Raw genomic sequence first — 21,319 nt, 5'->3', positions numbered from 1 at the left:
CCGACGCCTCCCTCAGCGCCGGCGACACCCGTTGGCCCTCGCGGCTGCCGCACGCGACCGGCACGCCCCGCCCCGCGGCGGCGGCGGCCCCTTGAGGCAGCCCAGCGCGTACCCGCCCGCTGCCGCCGCCGGGCGGGACCATCTCTCCCCTTAGCGAGGGGGGGGCGCGCTCCGCCCGGGCTCCCCGCCTGGCCCTCCTCCCCCCCTCGCGGCTGCGAGCGCCCCTCCGCCTGTCGCGCGGCGTGGTCACGCCCAGCGCAGGCATTAGCGCCCCCCGGTGCGGGGCGCGGGCGGCCGGGCATCCTCGGGCGCGGCGGCGGGTGCTAGGAGCGCGGCGGGCGCGGAGCGGAGCGGCTCTCAGCTCCAGCCCTGCGCGCTCCGCCGCCCCTCTCTGCGCCGCCCGACCACGCCATGAAGCCGGCGGTGCTGGAAGTAATGAGGATGAACCGGGTGTGCAGAATGGTCCTGGTCACTTCCGTGGGCTCCTTCATTCTCGTCATCTTCTATTTCCAAAGTATGTTGCACCCAGGTAGGGCACCGCAACTGCACCGCTACCGCACCGGCCCCGCTCCCCGCCGGAGCAGGTGGCGGGGCCCCGGGAGCCCCTCGCTGACCGGCGGCTCCTTCTCTCGCCTCCCGGCGCCGCTGCGGCAGACGCGGGGCTCGGCGTCAGGCGCAGCGCTCGCAGCCCCGTCCCGGTCACCTCCGGGGGCAGCCGCGGGAAGGTCGGCTCGTCCCCCACAGGAAACTTCCCGCGGGAGGGAGGAAAGTTGGTTTATTTTAATGTCTTATTTTTCTCTCTCGTACATCGCGCGTTTGGGGACGGCACCGGCTGCCCACCCTGCTGCGGCGGAGAGCGGCACCGGCGGCTGACCGGCCCCGCCGAGCGGGGATCCCCGGTCCCCTCTGTCCATCGCCGGGGCTGCGGGCCCTTGGCTTCCCGGCTTTTCGGTTTTTGGGGGTGTCGGGGACACTGCGGCCGGCCGGGGGCACCCTCTACCGTCAGCGGGCAACTTCGCTCCGGCTCGCCGGAGTTGGCCGGACCGGCGACCGCTCATCCCGTCCCCGGCGGCGGCGGCGGCAGGGACGCTTCGGCCTGTCCTCGTGTCTGGTGCTTGGGCGGTTGGGGAGCTCCGGGGGTGTCCCTGGCTGGAGACGGGAACTAGGCGCTCCCGGGTGCTCCTGGCTGGGGATGGGCGTCCGCACCAGCCCAGGCTGCGGGGCCGTGTACCGGAGTGTGATCAGCGCTGATCCAAACCCCTGGCTGCTTTCATCCAACAGTTTATGACTACGGTGGACATTAGGGATAGAGCCGTACCGGCAGTGATGGGTACTGGCTCTCATGGAAGTCACCCGTGGGTCGGCTACTAATTTCACGCCAAGGGGGGATTGGGCCACGGAAACTTCATGCCAGTGTCTGCTGCACGCACTGATACATCCTGGATTGCAGTGGAACTGCTTTGTGCAGCTTGGCAGAGAAATCTATCCAGCATGGCAAAAAAACCCAAACCCACCTGATTTTACCTGTTCATCTCTGTCTCTTTTCCCCCTTTCTTGCCTGAGAAATGAGGTGGAAATAGCGGTTGCAATGTCTCTTTGGAGGGATCTGACAGGTGAGCAAGGGAGTGAAGCTTGTTTAAGCGAGTGATGCCTCTTTAGCAGGCCAGGAGCTGCAGTTGGTTGAGTGGGCACACTTCTCGGCAGGAGGAGTCTCTCGGCTGTACCTGTGAAATTCTCTTGCCAGCTTTATAGTGTTGTGCCTACAGGCAGAGCCATAGCGAATAAGGGGATTGGATTTCAGGGGAAAAAGAAGGATGTATTCCGTTTGACTCTGTCCTTCCCCACTTGTGGCCACCAACCCATGGTTGATTAAAAATTATTTTTCCTTGAAATTTTTGGAGTCAAGTGGTGTAGAGGCTTAGTGTGCTGTTGGGATTAGGAGTCAGTAAGTCTGCTGTTCTGTGGTGGAGCAAAGTGCCATTTGGCGTTTATCTGCCAGCTGTCTGCTCCTCCAAAGCTGGTATCATTTGCTTGATGAGTGTGTTCTCGTATGGTGCCCATCTGTGTTAATACCTGCCAACTCCTTGGAAAAATTGGCATATTTCTTCTTTCCTGCTGTGTCTGGTCTGGGCTGACTGGTTTCCCGAGGAGATCTCAGCTCCTGGCAGTCCTGGGGAAGGCTTTAGTTCAGGTCTTCAGGGCACCATGCAATACTGTTGGTTGTAACACTGCTTCACCAGGTTAGTAAAAGTACATCTTCATTGGTTGCATTCCACAGGTAATACACTTTGCACACATATTCGGGAAATTTGGCTGAGCGCTATTATTTCCCCTTGTTTCAGATAAATTATACTGCTGGAACAGTAACTCAGCATGCAGTAGGGGAAAGATGAAATATTCTTCTGTAAATTTTTGAATGTAGAAAAATCGTCTTTTAAGATTTCTCAATATGCTCTATAGCTAGAGATTATGGCTTTATATTTGTTCTATTGTGAAACTATAAATAGGATGAAATTTTAGTACAATTCAAAGGATTTACCGTAAACCCCAAAGAGGGAATGCAATGCTGTGAGATCACCAGGAGGATAATCTGCACCCGTTTTCTGTTTGGTGCATATTTAGGTTGTTAGTGTGAGTGGAGTAGATCTGGAAATAAATGTGATTGCAATCTGTCCATCTTCATATTTGATCGTAACCAATTCTGCTTTTCTTTTCCTATGGGCTGTTTCTGTAGTGGAAACTGCTAGAAACCCATCAAATTCTATTCTAGACCCTCACAGAGTGTGGTTTTTTGTTTGGTTTATGTATGGTTCATAAGGCTCAGATGGCTATTTTCACTAGGTATCTGTTATGTGATTGTATGTGTTGCCATCTTGTTGGTGCAAATGATAGATTAATGTGGAGTTCTTGAAGGGCAGGAGGGAGGGAGGTAGTAGACCTGCCAATGTGATACACCTCAGGTAGAAGATAATTTTCGGGCATTATATCCTTGTTTTACAATATCTTTGTTGCTCTTCTTGCTGTACATCTAAATTAATCAGAGCCAGCCCCCGGCCAGAGTGCATGTCAGGTAGGATGGGGCTGGAGGTATTAAGAGCTTTAAAAATCTTGGCTGATGCTCTTGTTGTGGGGGATGTTGTAAATTTTAGCTGTTCCCTGCTGGAGTACGTGTTTTCTATGCCACCCGCTACTGTTGCTGGTAGCTTACTGTGCTCTCTAAGATAGACACTTCACAATCAGAATTAGCTGCAAAATTTTCACCCGAACCTTTTGAATTGAAAATAGGTTTATTTCAGTTCTTTGCAACAAGTGTCAGCTCCTCATTCAAAATCTGACAATTTCTTTCCCCCCCTCCCTCTCCAAGTTCCCTTGGTGAATTTCAGGAGACTCTGCCTACAGAGCTTTCTGAACAGTTTTAGGTGTGAGACAGTGAAGATGAAAGATGCCGGAAGGCCACCAAATGAAGAGTGCATCCCCCCTCAAGAACAAGACAACTCTTCATCTGTTAGATGAGCATTTTCCATTTTAGGAGGTCTGAATGTGGGTTTCTTGCTAGAAACATAGAAAGACACATTTCTGCTGATTGTTGGGGCGTTTTTTTCTTTGGAATAAATAAATAGGAAAATGACATAGTAAACAGAAGCTTTGTTTCAAAAACAAACAAACCCTCCTAACAACAAAACCACACCGAAGCCTGAAGCAGGGAAGGTGAGCTTAGCCTTGTCTTTGCAAAAGAATGTGATTTTTGTGTCCCTTGCACTATACCTCAAATGCCTGCATATTGGAAGGAGATCAGCTGCTTTTTACTCCTTGTTCTTTTTTGCTCCATACCTGTTCTTTATTGGGACTCCAGTGGCAAATGTGCTGTTCTGTTAATGCACCTTTGAGTTGTCTGAATTCTGGTAGAAATTGTTGATGTGCTGGGGAGCCCACCTTCCCAAACTAGGTTCCCTGACCTAATGGAAATGTTCCCCACCACCCTTTGGTGGGGGAAGGTCAAGAGCAGCAGCTCTCCAGTGCTCAGGAACATTTTAAGGAAAACTCTGGACATGATTCTGGCTTTTATGGCATACCTGTGCATTTGAGGGACTATTTGCTCCTAAGGGAGGAAATGGCAGTGGGGACTTCAGTGTGCTTTCCTTTTGCATGTCTAGTCTTTTTGGAAAAGAAAAAGACAATCCACAGTGTTTGCTATAGCTGGGTATATAGCAGTATATGGCTGATTTTCCCCCAGCGTTTTGCTCAGAATATTTTCCATCTTCACTCTCTTGCCATGTGCTATCTGGATAACTGAGTGCAAGCTGATTATTGCTCCATGCTCCTGGATTTTCTGTCTGTGTACAATGGGTCAGTCTTGGGATTTTATGAGACAGCCCATCATAGTTTTATCTACTGCCTTTCCTGTGAAACCAGTTCTCTTGCTAGTCCTGAGCCTGCCTACGCTTTCACAGATGTGTTTGCTTTCTTCTATAGGCATTCCAGCTGTAGTGTGTGGGGGAACTGTGTGTCAGTAAGTGCAGGCAGGAGCTGCTCTGCTAGGCTGGGGTCAGACTGGCGAGGTGCTGGGACCCTTCAGGATGAAAAATTGTACATAAAGGTAGAATAATCAACACTCTGTCTTACCTGAGACAGGTTTATGAAACTGATTCTAAACCTTGTTTTCCCCTACTGCAGACCAGACTGTGTTTGCTCCAGTTCTCATATCCTCTTTTAGACTTTTTCTCCTATGGATGCTAACAAAAGTTAGATCCTCAGACTTGCCTCCTGTCCATGATCTTCTCAGTTACACATGCAGCACTGTGTGACTGATAGCTGCTTGTTCCTTACAGAAGGCTGTTGTCTATCCTTGCTCAACTGTCAGAACAATTCAGATCACATGAGTTGTTTTTTTTTTTTCCCTGATATCTGAAGCCAAGCTCGCCATTGGTTTTGATGGAAGATTCTGTTTGAAAATCAATGCAGCAGTTTCCCATCTTGCAAGTGATCCTTGCTTTCTGCCCTGCTTATAAAGGGGAATGAGATCTGCAAAGCAGTGGGTGTGTGGCATTCCTTTGATGGACCCCTATACTGGTTTTAAATTATTCTGTTTGGGATACAGAGAGATGGAGTTCATTTGACAGCCACAAGAACCTGGCCCTCATTTAATTGCATGCAATGAAATCCATCTCCCAGTTGCGGGCAGAAACCTTGCTGTGTGCCTGCGTGGGGGCTGTGCTGTATCTTTCTGTCAGTATCCCTATAAGCTTTTCATTGATTTCCATGGGACTGCATTGTCAGTGTGAGCAAACTTGTCCCAGTCCCTCTTCTCAAAAGCACTCAAAAAAACCTGATTGAAGTTGGGAGTTAAACTGCTTTTATTTTCTGAAGATCTTTCTGGTTAGTGATTATTAAGCTTTTAAGAAGAGCAGGTCTTTCTATTGCAGTATGTATGAGTGTAGCTTTCAGCAGCAACTGCTTACTGACCTTAAGAAATGAAAATCTGTTTCTTAATGTGTTCAAGCAAAAAATACCTGGCACTATCCACAGTAATGTCTTTACATTTTAATTTAGCAGAATATTTGTTACTCTGCAGTTAAGGTTTCTACAGTGTAGACTTTTATAAGCTTTTACATTTTTTTTTTTTTTTTTTGTTACTGTGAATCAATATTGGGGAAACTGTGCTGACTTTCATAGCATTGACACTCTGTACTCACGGATGTAAAAGTGTCACAACTTGGCTGAAGTCTAACCTTTTCAGAGAGAGCAATGTGAATGGAAACTTTGTTTTTCCTTTAGGGTAAAAAAAAGATACACGGAGCAGAAATGCCCAGTGCTTTTTATGAACAGTTGGTCGGGTGCAGCTAATGTGTCAATTTTATCTCTGTATAGGGTAAGCCTATTTCTGAATTCTTACGTTGTTTCTATTACTTGTCAGAAGTGACAGGTAGTTAATCTTGTACTGTACCATGGAACTAACTCTAAAACTGATTCAGAGCATTGGATGGAATTAGATCCATGTTACTTTTCCCAAAGCCAGCACTAGTGTATTTTGTTTGACTCTTGCCAGATGTACTGTATCAAATCCTGCCTGACAAAGCTGCTGCAGTTGTCCTTGTGTGAATGTCATTCCAGCAGTTTTTTTCCTCTCAAGCCTTTTGGGCTTATGCATATGTATTATGTATCAGCTCTAAGGTGATCCTGAGGGAATTAAGGACAGGGTTGCGGGACACAGTGGTATTTGAACCTGATGGTTTTTCCTGCAGGTTGTTTGTGGTGCTCAAGGCAAGCGTTTGAGTTCTGTGAGTGACTTGTCTAAGTGTCAGCATGTATAAAATCAAGCATGGATGCATGGGTGAAGGGTCCGGTTCAAATCAAAGTGCAGGAGTTCTCCTTGTCACATAAGGAAATAAAATTAAGTTCAGGAATTTTGTACTTGTGTAGATCTGGTGTGTCTGGGATAAAGATAAAGACATGTCTGGGGCGGTCATTTAGATTCAGCAGCCACCTACTGCATTAACAGTATAATGTTTCAAAGCATGTTCATGTTTTCTTGGATGTTCTTGTTCCCTGTGGAGCCCATTCATGCAAGATCTTTGTGGACAAGGTAAGTATTTCACAATAAGAATAATCACAATTCAAACTGTAGAGTTCAGATAATTCCTCTTTATTTGTGTTTCAGTATCCAGGTTATGGATAATGTCCTTTTGTTGTCAGCAGAATGCTTGCATGTGACAAAGTGGTGTTTCTGGCACAAGCCTCATGCTCTCACTAGAAGATGAGACCACCAGAGACTACAGTGAACCAATGAGAGAATTCAGTTCCTAATTATCTCTGGCTCATCCCCTCCAGACAGAGGAATTTTCTTGGATTCCAATTTTGTGAATATAATCGGTGGAGGATGCAGCGTGTTCCCCCTTTCATGTAATTGTTTGGCACATGAGATGAAGGATTCATGAATAAATCAAAATTCTACCGCATATACACTTGGGCTCTGTGTCGCTTCTCTTGCCTAATGCTGTTACCCCCCAGTTTTCATTTGATGCCAAATTGATGAATGTGGTTTGTTGGCTTGCCGCCTCCACATGCTCCTTAGTAATAAGTTACTTGTTGGTGAAATTACCTGGATTAGATTCCTTCCCTCCAGTCAAACTGAAGTTGTAGGTTTTTGCATGAATGGCCTGTGTTAATTTCGGCTCCTTCCCCACTGTCTTGGGTTGTCACACTGCCTGTAGTAGCACTAGGAGGTACCTAATTGAAAGGCAACCAGTGCACAAATCCTGTGCACTTGCACATCAAGAATATGTGCATGGAGAGTGCTGACCATCCCATTGCAGTGTACATCTGCTCTGCCCTGTGTGATGCCTGTTTCAGTCCCTGGGGGCTGGTGCGGAGCCCCTCACACAGGACATGGGAACTGCAGATCTGTCTGTGGGAGCTGGCTTGTTTTACCTGTTCCACTCTACAAACTTAAAGAGGGTTGAAAAGCACAGTGCTGGTAAGTCTTGGAGAGCCAGTGTGGATGACAGGACTCTCATTTCTGTGTCATGCTAAGGGGACTTTGACTAAATAGTATGGTATAAATAGAATAACTCAAGTTGGAACAGATGCATAAGAATCATTGAGTCCAACTCCCAAAGCCCCTCACAGGACTACCTAAAACTAAATCATGAGACTAAGACTGTCATGCTTATCATGCTTCATGGTATCTTCCTTCTGTACATACTGATAGACCTCATGTCCATCCTCTGTTTTCCAGCCTGACACTGTTCAGATAGGCACAGCACAAGCATGTGTTAATTTGCAGCAAACCGATTTTGTGTCCATGTGAGTCAGGGAGGCTTCTCTGTATTAAAGAAATTTCCCTGCTTTATTCATTTCACACTTTAATATCCAGTTTCTTTTTCTTTTAAAGTAATATGCTCTTTCTGGTTGCTTTTTATACCTTGCCTAGTGTTGGCAATAAAAGTAAATGACAGCTTTGCTTTTGGCCTTATTAATTTTACACATTAGAAATGAGGTCCTAAATGAGGCATTAACATTTAGCTTGCAAGCGTCAGAAGGGAATGTTATTTAAAAGAAATAAAATTAGATGGCTGCCACTGGAAAATTTTGAGGAAGATGTCATTAGAGCACACTGACTGACGTTGAGGCTACAGCTGGAAAGTTAATATTGCTTTTTTTCCTCCTGACAGATTTGAATCTTGAAATAAAAAAGCTGAGTGCGAGCACTTACAAAATGCTGACTTAAAAGAGGGCTGCGCACAGAAATGCATATGGATGTGCACGTGTACCCAGCCATCTTTACACTCCCTACAAAATCTATAGTGGCAGCCCAGGTAATCCACATACATTTATTTCTGAAGTGCAAACCTGTTTCTGCTAACAAGGCTGCTGTAAGGAATATGAAATTCTTTGTTATTTAAAGAAATCCCTGAAGTGCCAGGGGCTCCACGTAGGTGCCTTTGTTATTTTACAAGTTGTATTATGAAATGTATTGACAGTGTGGTTTCTCATTTGTTATTTCTTCTAAACTTATACATATTTGGAAACATCCTGCTGAAGAGAAGTAATGTTTTTATGAACTCTTTCTAGGCTGTGGGAGGGCAGGGTGTATCAGCTTAAACAGTAAGAATGCATCTTCAAGGTAGCCTTCATTTTGTTTGTGCCAGGCTGTAGACACTGAAGGATGACTTTGCATCTGTTGCTATCAATCACTGCTGCAGTGGCTTCACACTCCTATGAAAAAACTTAAAAGAGGGTGCTGGGGGAAATGGAAAATACAAACAATGCAATTGAGCAGAATTTCTCACTGCACTGTGATTCCAGGGGTTTGGGAGATGGTAACTCAATCCAACAAATGTCATGAAGGTAGGTGGACTGCACCATGGGAAAACAGGTGTGAAATGCTCACATCCTGTAAATGCTGTCTGCTCTTGGTTTTGCAGTGAGAAGTAGCCTTGATTTCAAGGGTGCGAGTAAAGTGAGCTGTGTGCGGTTTTGCAGGATCAGGTCCCCTTTCTCTAGTAGGTGAAAGAGGAGGATACAGACTTCAGCAGTGCTTGATCTGCCAAGAAAGTGCTGCTGCTGCTTTGAACGTTGTCTTGTGCTAAAAGATGCCATCCTTAATAATCTTAATATCAAAAGGTTGTGTCCTATTATGTCAGTTAGCTTGTGGTGGGAGATGATGGTTTTTAATTGCAGAGTCCTCACATAATAATGCACAAGGAATAAAAGACTTTGGCTTTCAAACCACTTCTCAAAACACAGAGAGAACAAAAGCAGAGAAATGTTTGTTGGGGGTTTTATTCTTTTCCTCTGGTTTGTTTTAGTTTAAAAGCCAACACTTCCTATTAATTTTTAAGACATTCTGACAATTCAAGGTACAATTTGTAAATGGTATCCTCTGAGAGTAATGCCTTCTGAATTCACATAACAAATGACAGTGTAGCTGGTCATAGTCATGCTTTTTTGGCTGATAAATGATTATATAAGGGGATAAAAAAGTTTAAATGGATAACTTGTGGGGATTTTTGGATTAGGGAAGGTAGACATATAATTAATAAGGTGGCTATAATTGGATCCCACGGATGATCTTTACTGTAATACCTTGTCTTAAAACAAAGAGCTTTAGGTAGCTAAAATCCTTTTAAAGGCTATTTGCATTATTGTGCTTTAAAGTTGATTGGTATGTAGGCAGAACAAAAAACTCTGTATCATCTGAAGTGACCTGACATGGAATAGCACATTCTGCTCCCACACTGGTAGGTACCAGGAGCCAAATACATCCTTCTAGTAATCTGTATTTTTACAGCCTGTGTTGGAAGTGAGAGTGGAGAATTTATAGTAACTGAGGGGGAGGGAATTAACACTTTTTAAACAGTTGGTGATTAATAAAATGTTTCAGTTCAGGTCATAAATATAAAGCTGATAAAGCCTGTCTTGATTATGTATTTTGGTCTTGATTAACTTCTAAAATGTATCTTGAGCTTCCAGCTGGAGATAAACACTTCATCTTTACGGCTAAGTGTGTGAATGTGTGCGTGTAATTATGAAGTCAACGTAAGTGCTAATCAAGGGGGACGAATACACCAGGGAATTGGGGTGGCTGTTGACACCTGGCCTCTCCTCCCAAGCGTTGCTATGTCCCACTCTCTTGGTTCAATAATTGATGCAGGATCAGCCAGTTGGATACTCTGCAAAGTTCCTGCTACCACTGCAATGGCAGTCCTATGGACCACCTTCCTTTCCTTCCCTTCCTGAACCAGACTTGGTGGCCCTTTGAGGCAAGATTAGGGAAGCTCAAATAGGATGAATATGGTTGCCTGCTAGGCTGTGGGGTTTGGGGTTTTGTTTTGGGCAAGCCATAAGATTTTATGACTCCTTCTGAAAGGAGTACATTGAGTGGTTTGAATTTGCTGGTGGATTGACTGCATGAGGTCCACATGATTGACCGGAGGAGTCAATGGCTGCTTTTCAGTTGATTTTAGTGAGTGCTGGGTCAGGTCTGCTGTGCTGGAGCAGAGATTTTTTGAATTGCATAAAGGGCACACATCCCCTGTGGTTGTAGGAATATAGGATTGCAGGCTTGGGTGGAGCTCTGAACTGTTTCTTCCCTATAAATCTGGGTCATTGACTTGGTTATATCAATTCTGAAGCAAAGCTACTGTAACGAAAAGCAGAGTTTGTCCCTCTGTGTCTTCCTACAGAGCAATATACAAAAAAATAACAGCTTTGCTTTTCTGCTTTCTTACTTATTTGTCCTTCACAGAGTACTTCTGCATTCAAGTGAATGGTAGCTTTTTCCCCTTAGAGATACATGCTTGCTCTATTGAAGGGGTTGCTGTCTATTTTCATTAGTTTCAGTGGAAATGACATTGACAGATAAGCTATGTGTAACCATTAGCATGTGGGCCATCAATAGGGTTGAAGTCTTCTGGTCCTGCTGTAGAGCTTCTCTATCCCACGCAGAAAAGGCTATTAATATTTTTGTTGTAAAAGCAAAAGTGTAATTGCATTAAAGAAAAAATGGGAAAAAGTTGGGGCTTCTGAAGCTGTTAACTGAGATGAAACTCTTTGAGGTGCTAAATGAGCTGAAATTGATAATAGAAGACAGACATGGTTTAATTAAAATCTTCTTAATATTTGGCTGTCTTGATCCAGCTTGTGTGTAATGGTTCTCCCCCGCTCCCCAGAACGCATCAATGTTTGTGATGAGCCCTTCCTCATTCTGTTGCCTGTTTTCTGAATGTTTTTCTTCAGGTCTTCCAGAGTAGAGAAAGGAGAATTTTTTGCAGATGATGCCAGGACAGTCTGCAAACCAAAAATATACACGGGGGCTATTGTGTCGGAATGATTAGTATAATGTCAGTGACTTACAGCCTCATTCATCTCAAGGGTGCTATAACCAGTGTGGTAACATGCTACTGAGAACTCTTTGTGCAATGAGGAATGTGCCTCGTTCCCTCCAGCATGGTTGGGCACCAAGAGAAAAAGGCCATAATTCTTGCATATCCAGGCTAGCTTGGGTTATTGCCCATTGCCAATCTTTACAGAGGTTTTCCCTCTCCCCTTTGTTTTAGTTTTCTTTATACTCTTTAGAGCTCTTGCTTGTTTCTACATTGATTGTGATGTGATGTGACCAAGAGATTTATTTCATGCTTCCTTTCCAGCTGTGAGGGGATCTCTTGTAATCAGATTGTACCTCAACTACTCTTACCTTGCCGGAATGGTTTGTGCATGGTGTACTTCTCCAGCATAGTGTGAGCCTGGAACCACGGCTGAATGTCCAGCAATGTGTGTTATAAACTGGTTTATGGCAAGTCTGTGCTTTCCTGCTATCTACTGCAGTTGGAAGTTTTTGTTAGAAGCAAGTTAGGAGCAATATTTCTGGAAATCTTACAGTTTGGGCCCCAGTACCATTTCTGTGGTACTGATGCTTTGCTTTAATCAAAAGGCTCAAAAATGTTCCATGAAGTAGGTCTGTGCTTTCTTTTTCGCTGTACAGATAAGGAAACTGAGGCATGGCAGGAAGGATACGTGTGCGGGGATTTGGTTAATAGTTTCCCCACCAGGTTAATGGCACATTCAGGAATAAAACTTGAGGGTAGGACGGTTTTGTGGATCCTGATGCTTGCGTGATCTAAGGGCTCCAATCCCATATAGGGTCGGTATAGACCATAGTGCACGCTAGATGTTAGGCACAGCCAAAGTCCCAGTATGCAGCCCAAGGGACACCACTGCAGCCCCTTCCGGGGTTGCTCTAGGCTTGTCAGGATGTCTGTTGTGGCCAGCCTTGTGTGTCCTTTGTAGAACTTCTGCCAGGAAAATCCTGTTGAAGATACGTGGGGTTTTGAGAGCTCCTTTTGAGCTATGCTGCACAAGGTGTTGCCTCTATGGGACCATCAGTTGTGCTCCAGGGCACCCAAGTCCTGATGCTAAGCTACAGGCAGTGTTCTGCTGGGTTGTATTACAGAACAGAGACGCAAATAGTTCTTACTTCTAATTTTTCACTGTGTTTTGCCTTTAGGTTTCTGAAGTGTAAATCTTCCCTGTGTATGCCCTGACAAATGTTGAATGGCATTTCTTTTGTTGATTAGTATTTGAAGGCATACTTGAAGGAAAAGCATCAAAGGCCCTCACTGTCTCTTGGGAGGTAGTTCTAGTTAGTGGCTTCTAATACTTCGGCATTGTGCACCCAGCTTGAACTCAGGTTGCATAAGTGGAGCTTGGAAGCAAGCAGTGAAATATCTACCTTTCCAAGCTGTGTACTGTGCAGTTTGCTGCATTGGGAACATCTGATATCTCTGGTGTTTCCATCGCTTGAGAGATGCACATTGCTTGATTGACTAGAAGCATAGCATTGCCTAATGGAAGATGGACACTGCAGCTCAGGAAACTGTGTTTCTCCTGTCAGTTCTTTCCTGCCCAGTGCAGACAGCATTTCAGCTAGTTTACTCTACAGCTACCTTCTCCCTTGCACTATCTAAACAACAGGCAGCCTTTTCCTCATCTGGAAAGATTATCTTCTATCTAGTGTTCAACACAGAAAAGTGGTTGTCTAGGTGAAAGTGTCACGGCAATGCCACTAGGCAAATGTCTGTGATGTTATGTTGTGGTTTGGATGTAGACAAACTGAGATGGAGACTATGCCTGTGCTTAGTAATCTTTCTTCTGGAACAGCAAGCCTGTGTTACTGTAGGTAGCATTGTGCTTGGACAGCTTTTGTCTGTGGAAGTTTTACTGTGCTGATGATCAGTAGAGGTGACAAAAAGGCCTGCCTCTTCCCCTTTTGTTTTCTTTTGGCTTTGTGTCCAGGTCTGTGAGAGGTTTTGCTGGCAAATCTAAGTTTATGATAAGAAAAAATGAAAAGGAGAGAAGAGCACATGCAACAAACAAAACCTTTTCTGTGGTCGGCTTTCCTATACTTTCCTTCTGCTTGCCTATGTCAGCAAAGCTCTTCAGTGTCGATCGAGGCTGGTGTGCATGATCCATCCAGTATTTTCTCACACACCCATGATTAACATATCTGTGAATTTTGTAACCTTATCTAGGTGTTTGTAACCTTATCTAGGTGTTCCTGCTCTGGCAGGGGGATTGGACTAGATGATCTTTTGAGGTCCCTTCCAATCTCTAACATACTGTGATACTGTGATACTGTGAATTAAAATACCGCCTCTGTAAAATATTTTGTCCTTGCACTTTGCTCATTCTTACTTTATTGCAGTTTTAAGGTCAAAGTTCCTATCACCATGACTAAAGATAATGTCAGTGATGTGTGTGAGGGGCTGCAGCTGCTGGCTGATGGTGTCCCAGATCCTCACCTTTTAGATTTCCATGTTCTCTGTGGTGGCTGTGGGACATTGCCGGTATTTGTTCCTTTAAACAGAAATCTCTTATACAGAATTTCAGGAATGTTTGTTACTGCTTTGATTTACTGCTCAGAGAACAGTCTTAGGTTTAAACCTAACATATTTTCAGCTCCTCTGGAGGTCTGGGGCATCAGAAGTAACGCTTCATGCAGTGCTGTTCAAGGGTGGGGGTAAACTGATGATAATTAACATGTTTAAAAGGGTATTTTCTACCTCATTCTTGGAAGCATAAACAAAAAGCTTCCCATATATCTTGCTGAACATGTGCGACTGTTTCCCACAAGTGCACAGAGCTAGCAGCTGTACTGTATGAGCTGCAGTAAGGCTTTTTGAAGAGGTACTGTCAGCACTTCAAGGCATGTAGGAATACTTCTCTTCCTGCCTTTACCCTCCCCTGCTGATCTGTAAGGCTGTGTCCCCCCTCACAGTCAAACAAGTGTAGGAAAAAACTACCTGTGTCTGAAATTCTGGGGTTTGTTTGTGTCTTGCTCATCTTTCAGAGGTTAATTTTGTGTTGAATTATGATAAATGTTGCTCTGTCACAAGTTGTGGCTGGTACTGGGTTGCCAGCACAGTACATCTGTGTTCACAGTATCACAGTATCACAGTATGTTAGAGATTGGAAGGGACCTCAAGAGATCATCTAGTCCAATCCCCCTGCCAGAGCAGGAACACCTAGATAAGGTTACACAGGAATGTGTCCAGGCGGGTTTTGAATGTCTCCAAAGAAGGAGACTCCACAACCTCCCTGGGCAGCCTGTTCCAGTGTTCTGTCACCCTCACTGAGAAGAAGTTTCTTCTCAAGTTTAAGTGGAACCTCTTGTGTTCCAGTTTATACCCATTACCCCTTGTCTTATCATAGTTTGCCATTGAGAAGAGCCTGGCTCCATCCTCATGACACTCCCCCTTTATATATTTATATACACTAATAAGGTCCCCCCGCAGTCTCCTCTTCTCCAAACTGTAGAGACCCAGTTCCCTCAGCCTTTCCTCATAAGGGAGATGCTCCACTCCCTTAATCATCTTTGTTGCCCTGCGCTGGACTCTCTCCAGCAGGTCCCTGTCCTTCTTGAACTGAGGGGCCCAGAACTGGACACAATATTCCAGATGCGGTCTCACCAGGGCAGAGTAGAGGGGAAGGAGGACCTCTCTCGACCTACTGACCACCCCCCTTCTAATACACCCCAGGATGCCATTGGCCTTCCTGGCCACAAGGGCACAGTGTTGGCTCATGGTCATCCTGCTGTCCACTAGGACCCCCAGGTCCCTCTCCCCTACACTACTCTCTAACAGGTCGTTCCCCAACCTATACTGGAACCTGGGGTTGTTCCTGCCCAGATGCAGGACTCTACACTTTCCCTTGTTATATTTCATCAAGTTTCTCCCTGCCCAACTCTCCAGCCTGTCCAGGTCCCGCTGGATGGCAGCACAGCCTTCTGGCGTGTCAGCCACTCCTCCCAGCTTAGTGTCATCAGCAAACTTGCTGACAGTACACTCAATTCCCTCATCTAAATCATTGATGAATATATTAAATAATACTGGTCCCAATACTGACCCTTGAGGCACTCCACTAGATACAGGCCTCCAACTGGACTCCGCCCCATAGACTACAACTCTCTGGCTTCTGTCCTTCAGCCAGTTGGCAGTCCATCTCACTACCTGATCATCCAGGCCACACTTCCTCAATTTAGCTATGAGGATGCTGTGGGAGACTGTGTCAAATGCTTTGCAGAAGTCAAGGTAGACCACATCCACCGCTCTGCCATCATCCATCCACAATGTTATTTCCTCATAAAAGGCTAGGAGGTTGGTCAAGCATGACTTCCCCTTGGTAAAGCCATGTTGACTGCCCCTCATAACCCTCTTATCCTTGACATGCCTTAAGATGGCATCAAGGATAAGGTGTTCCATCACTTTCCCAGGGATGGAGGTGAGGCTGACCGGTCTATAGTTACCCGGGTCCTCCTTCTTGCCTTTTTTGAAGACTGGAGTGACATTTGCTTTCCTCCAGTCCTCAGGCACCTCTCCCGTTTCCCAAGACTTGGTAAAGATGATGGAGAGTGGTCTAGCAATGACTTCCGCCAGTTCCCTCAACACCCGCGGGTGCATCCCATCTGGACCCATGGATTTATGGATGTCCAGATTGCTCAACTGGTCCCTAACCCATTCCTCATGGACTAAGGCAAACTGCTCCAGTGACCTGGCTTCATCTGAGGTCTCAGGAGTACAGGGTTCTTCAGGACTGCCTCCGGCAGAGTAGACTGACACAAAGAAGGCATTCAATAACTCTGCCATCTCAGTATCTTCTGTCACCAGGGCACCCATCCCGTTCACCAGTGGGCCAACCTTGCCTCTGGTATTAGTTTTATCAGCTATGTATTTGAAAAAGCTCTTTCTGTTGTCCTTGACCCCTCTGGCCAGATTTAATTCTAAGGAGGCCTTAGCCATCCTAGCTGCCTTCCTACATCTTCTAGCAGCAGCCTTATATTCCTCCCGAGTGGCCAGCCCCTCCTTCCATGACCTATAAACTCTGCTCTTCCACTTGAGCATACCCAGCAGTTCCTTATTCAGCCACGCAGGTCTCCTGGCCCTCTTCCTTGACTTCCTACGTGTCGGGATGCTCAGCTCTTGAGCTTGGAATAAGCAATTCTTGAATGCCAACCAACTATCTTGGGCCCCTTTACCTTCAAGCAGCCTTGCCCATGGGACTTCCCCTAGCAATTGCTTGAAAAGGCCAAAGTTTGCCCTGCTGAAGTCCAGGGTTGCAATTCTACTTGCTATTGTACTGGTCCTACCACACAAGATCCTGAATTCCACCATCTCGTGGTCGCTGCAACCAAGGCAGCCCTCAACCCTTACTGCTTCGACCAGACCCTCCTTGTTAGTGAGGATGAGATCCAGCAGCGCTCCTCTCCTGGTTGGCTGATCCACCATTTGCATGAGGAAGTTATCATCCATACACTGGAGGAACCTCCTGGACTGTGGCTGGGTTGCTGAGTAGTCCTTCCAGCAAACATCAGGGAAATTAAAATCCCCCACGACGACCACGTCCTGTGACTGTGAGGCCGCTCTCAGCTGCCTGTAGAAGGCCTCATCAACTTCCTCACCCTGATCTGGTGGCCTGTAACAGACACCCACAACAGTATCGCCCCTGCCAGCCTGCCCCTTAATTCTCACCCACAGACTCTCAACTCGCTCATCCCCTGTTCCTGGACAGAGCTCAGTACATTGTAGCTGCTCTCGCACATAAAGAGCAACCCCACCACCCCGCCTAGCTGGCCTGTCTTTCCTGAAAAGGACATAGCCCTCCATGAGTATATTCCAGTCATGCGAGCTGTCTCACCACGTCTCTGTAATTGCCACCAGATCATAATCTCCTGACTTAACACAGGTCTCCAACTCCTCCTGCTTATTTCCCATGCTGCACGCATTGGTGTATAGGCATTTCAAGGAGGGAGCTGAGCTCACCAATTTCACCCTAGGATTATAGGAGGCCTCCCGGTCTTCATCAATCCTAGAGTGCTGCCCCACTGGGGCAAGCCCAGTTACAACCCCATCCCCCTTCGAATCTAGTTTAAAGCTCTCCAAATGAGCCCTGCTAATTCATGCCCCAGCATCCTTTTGCCTCTGTGAGTTAAACCTTTCCCACATGCCATCATCCAGACTGGAGCCTTATAAAACCAGCTGTTGTCAAAGAACCCAAAGCCCTGCCTAAAGCACCAGTCTCGTAGCCAATTGTTTACGGACTGAATTTTCCCATACAATCCCACATCATCACCGGAAGATGGAAGAAGCGAGGAGAAGATCACTTGAGCCCCAGACTCTTTCACCATCCGCCCCAAGGCCCTGTAGTCTTTCTTCATCCCCCTCAGACTGCGGGAAGCAGCTTCCCCCCCACCTGTCTGGAAAACCAGCAGCGGGTAGTAGTCTGTCGGGTGCACCAGGCTGGGGAGCGCCCTGGTGATATCCCTGATCCGGGCTCCAGGCAGACTACACACTTCCCTATGATGAGGGTCAACTCTGCATATCGGGCCCTCTGTTCCTCTCAGAAGGGAATCGCCTACGACAATGACTTTTCTTTCTTTCTTGTCAGAGGCAGTCTTGAGGTGCGAAGTCGACCGCCTTTTCCTATGTGACCTTGTAGTTTGGCCTTGCACCACATCCTCAATTACCTCTCCATCAAGATCCAGGGCCTCAAACCTATTACTGAGGGGCACCTGGGGAAGCAGGGCAGGAAGGGAGGAAGGTTGCCCACGGTTCCGAACTGGAACTCGCTTCCAGCCCTCATTGTCTTTTTGGTCCCTTACCTCTGCGCAACAGCTACAGAGCAGGGGCTGTCTCGGGTCATCCCCCTCTGTCTGAGAGGACAGGGGGTCCATCCCCTTGTGGGGGGTATCTCCCTGGAACCGTTCCTGCTGACATGCTAGGGAGTTACTCCACCAGTCGATCTCCCTTTCACAGTCCCTGATGGTCCTCAGCGTCTCGACCTCCTCCTTAAGTTCTGCCACCAATCTAAGCAGATCTTCTACCTGCTCACACCTCACACAGGTGGAGTGCTGGCCTCCCTCCCTCGGCAGCAGCAGGCTCTGGCACTCCCTGCAGCCAGAGACCTGAACAGCCACGGTTTGGGGCAGGGTCTCTGTCTGAGTTGCTACAGTCTCCTTACTGCAAGCTCTCCTTCTGGAGGCGACCATATTGGTCAGCAGTCTGGGACACCAGCAACAGAGTCCGCGACACGACCTGCTTGTTCCTCCCTGCAGCGACCGGTCGCTGCCCTCCCAAAGGCTCTTTCAAGGCAAGGGGCAGGGGTGCGGTCGCCGTTACCGCGGGAACGCCCCCTGCTACGTCAGCCGCTCTCTCGCAGGGGCTGCTGGGGCTTCGGGGATCGGGAGATGTCGGGAATCGCGATGTTTCTGCGCTGTCCCCTCTGATTTTCCTAATCTCTTCTGACCCTCGTAGTCTCTGAAGCGTGCCGGCTCCGGCTCTAGCTGTGCTAGCTCCGATCAGCTGACTGACTGTGTTCAAATGTTCAGGAGACGGTCTACTTTAAAATTTCAGTTCCAGCCTAAAAATACATGTGGAGTATTTTTTTCATGTTTAACTTCCTTGCTGGAAATAGCAGGGTTGTGTTATGTTTGTCATCTTTTCTAGCTGTAGGCAGTTTTAAGCATGGCATAGTTATGTACCAAGCTGGAAAAATGTACTCCCATTGTCCTCAAGTGAAGGCATGTAGGAATGGCATTACCACCAGATCAAATACCATGCAAATGGAAGCTAAAGGAGCTAATTCTTTGAGCAAACAACTGTTGTTCACATGTTTAATTTGTGTTAGTAGCCCTTTCAGGTCCCATCTCTTCTTGTGCCCTTTGGTAAGTGGGTTCGCTATTTCTTAACAAGAAAAGACCTTGTCAAGTTCAGGGACCAGCAGGTCAAATGATGATTCTCCTCCCCTACTCTGTTCTTGTAAGACTCCACCTGCAGTGCTGAGTTCAGCTCTGAGGACCCCAGCAGAAGAGGGACATAGACCTGCTTAAGCAAGTCCAGAGGAAGTCATAAAGATGTCCGGAGGGCTGGAGCACCTCTCCCATGGAGACAGGCTGAGAGAACTGGGCTTGTTCAGCCTGGAGAAGGCTCTGGAGAGACCTTAGAACAACCTTCTGGTACCTAAAGGGGCTACAAGAAATCTGGAAAGGGACTTTTTACAAGGGCATGTAGAGACAGGACAAGGGGGAGTGGCTTTAAACTGAAAGAGGGGAGAGTTAGGTTAGACATTAGGAAGAAGTCCTTCACTGTGAGGGTGGTAAAGCACTGGAGCAGGTTGCTCAGAGAAGTTATGGCTACCCCATCCCTGGAGGCATTTGCTGGCTATGGTGGTCCTGGCATGCAAACTATGTGAGTATACTGCTCTGTTCTGGGCTGTTCTTTACAGCTAATGTTGGTACGCCTTTCGAGCTGAGCAGGAATTGATGGTGAAGCAGACAAAACCTGATCAAAGCACATGCCTAATTGGATTTTTAGATCGTGCTTTAAAATGTTAAAATTTCAAATACTGTAGTTAATGGTCATTAGTAGATTAGAAATGTCACCAGGTAGTTTTTTGGAGTTGGAGTTTAAGTATAATTAAAAAGAGATTACTGAACTTATTAAAATAAATGTTTTCATTAAATAAAGAACACCACTGGAACCTGTGGATGCACCACTGGACCCGTCACCTGCAGCTTGATGTTAAGGCAGGAGAAATGTTTTTTCAAGTATGGAATAAGGGGGCTGATGCTGACTGGGACTTCCTTACTCTTGGCTATGTGGAAGGTTGGTTTGTTTGGAGGGAATTGTAATTCCAGGGGAGTGAGCAGAAGAAGTGTACATCGGTTCAGCCAAGAAGCGACACCTAACTAGAGCTGATTCTATGGTTTGTATTGGAATAATAAGCTGGAATCATAAATAATAAATTGGAATAATAAATATTAACTTACATTTTTATCCTTTTGCCATGTATCCTAGTTAATTTGCAAATGGATATTCTTTTGCAATGTTGCCTGTCAGTCAGGTGCTTTTCACTCTGCCAGGCACCACCTTAGGGTTGGGCTATCAGTGCTAACAAATGCTTCAAATTAAGTTGGGAGGTAACAGATAGAAGTGAGAGCCTTTTATCTCCAGCAGTAAGTGCTAGTTTCACTAATTCTCAGTTATGTCTCTCCATTTTATTAACCTTGTCTTATAAACAATTTAGTATACTGCTTTTTCTGCTGTTAAAGATTTCATTCTTATGATGCAGTATTGATTAATATTGTTAGTGTTTGTGGTTTACCGCCAGGTATTCTTGGCTGTAATTTGTGCTTGACTGCTTTTCCCTTTTACCTTTGACTGAAATATGTTATTCAGGGGCAGTATCTTAAGGAAGACATTTCCATCTGTGCATAGGACTGGGAAGTGTAAGTAATTATGTGTCAGAATGGCCAAAAAGATGTGAAAGCCATAAGAGTTTCTTAGAACTTCTAGAAAGACTTGACAAGTGATATTTGTTTTAGTATTTAAATTTTGATCTTTACATCATTGCTGTGGAACAGCAGTAGCATAGGCAGTCATGCTGCTTGGTTTTGCCAGTGCCTATTACAATGCTGGAAGTAAGCTGCGGGCTACTGGGGTTGCCAGTTCTCTTATCTTGAAGACAGGGAAGAAAACAGATGCATCAGTCACATAAAAAAAAAAAATGCTTCTTGTTTTATCTTCATATAGTACCAAAAAAGTTCTCCTGATTTAAGTTAGTCTGAAAGAGACAGATTTTACGGCATCAAATCGCTTAGGCTTCAGCTTGGAGTTCTGGTGGAGCCAAACCTTAATTGGAGTTTCCACTTCCCACAGCCATGTCTGTACGCACGTTTCCAAAGTGGAAAGTTTGTCAAGTGATCTGGCTGTAAAAAGTTAGGTCTCGGGAAAGAGAATTTAAATTTATGTCAATTTATACAGTGTTA

General features: G+C 46.1%; 1 protein-coding gene across 2 annotated transcripts in view; it reads left to right on the top strand.

The window, feature by feature from the left end:
• Positions 1-411: 411 nt before the first annotated feature.
• The window catches only part of CHST11 (carbohydrate sulfotransferase 11), a gene marked incomplete at its 5' end in the record, with an annotated part of 164,941 nt that continues 144,033 nt past the window's right edge, over positions 412-21,319 (top strand). Inside the window, one exon of one of the 2 annotated variants that reach the window (XM_080635427.1) lies at positions 412-514. In XM_080635427.1, the coding sequence (XP_080491553.1) occupies positions 412-514 (103 nt within the window). Of the gene's footprint in view, positions 530-21,319 lie in introns of both variants that reach the window. The other variant, XM_080635426.1, reaches the window with a different exon arrangement.

This window comes from Psittacula echo (assembly GCF_963264785.1).
Source record: "Psittacula echo genome assembly, chromosome: 1".
Lineage (NCBI taxonomy): Eukaryota > Metazoa > Chordata > Aves > Psittaciformes > Psittacidae > Psittacula > Psittacula echo.
Note: the sequence above shows the minus strand (reverse complement) of the source record. Positions and strands in the feature narration are given on the sequence as shown.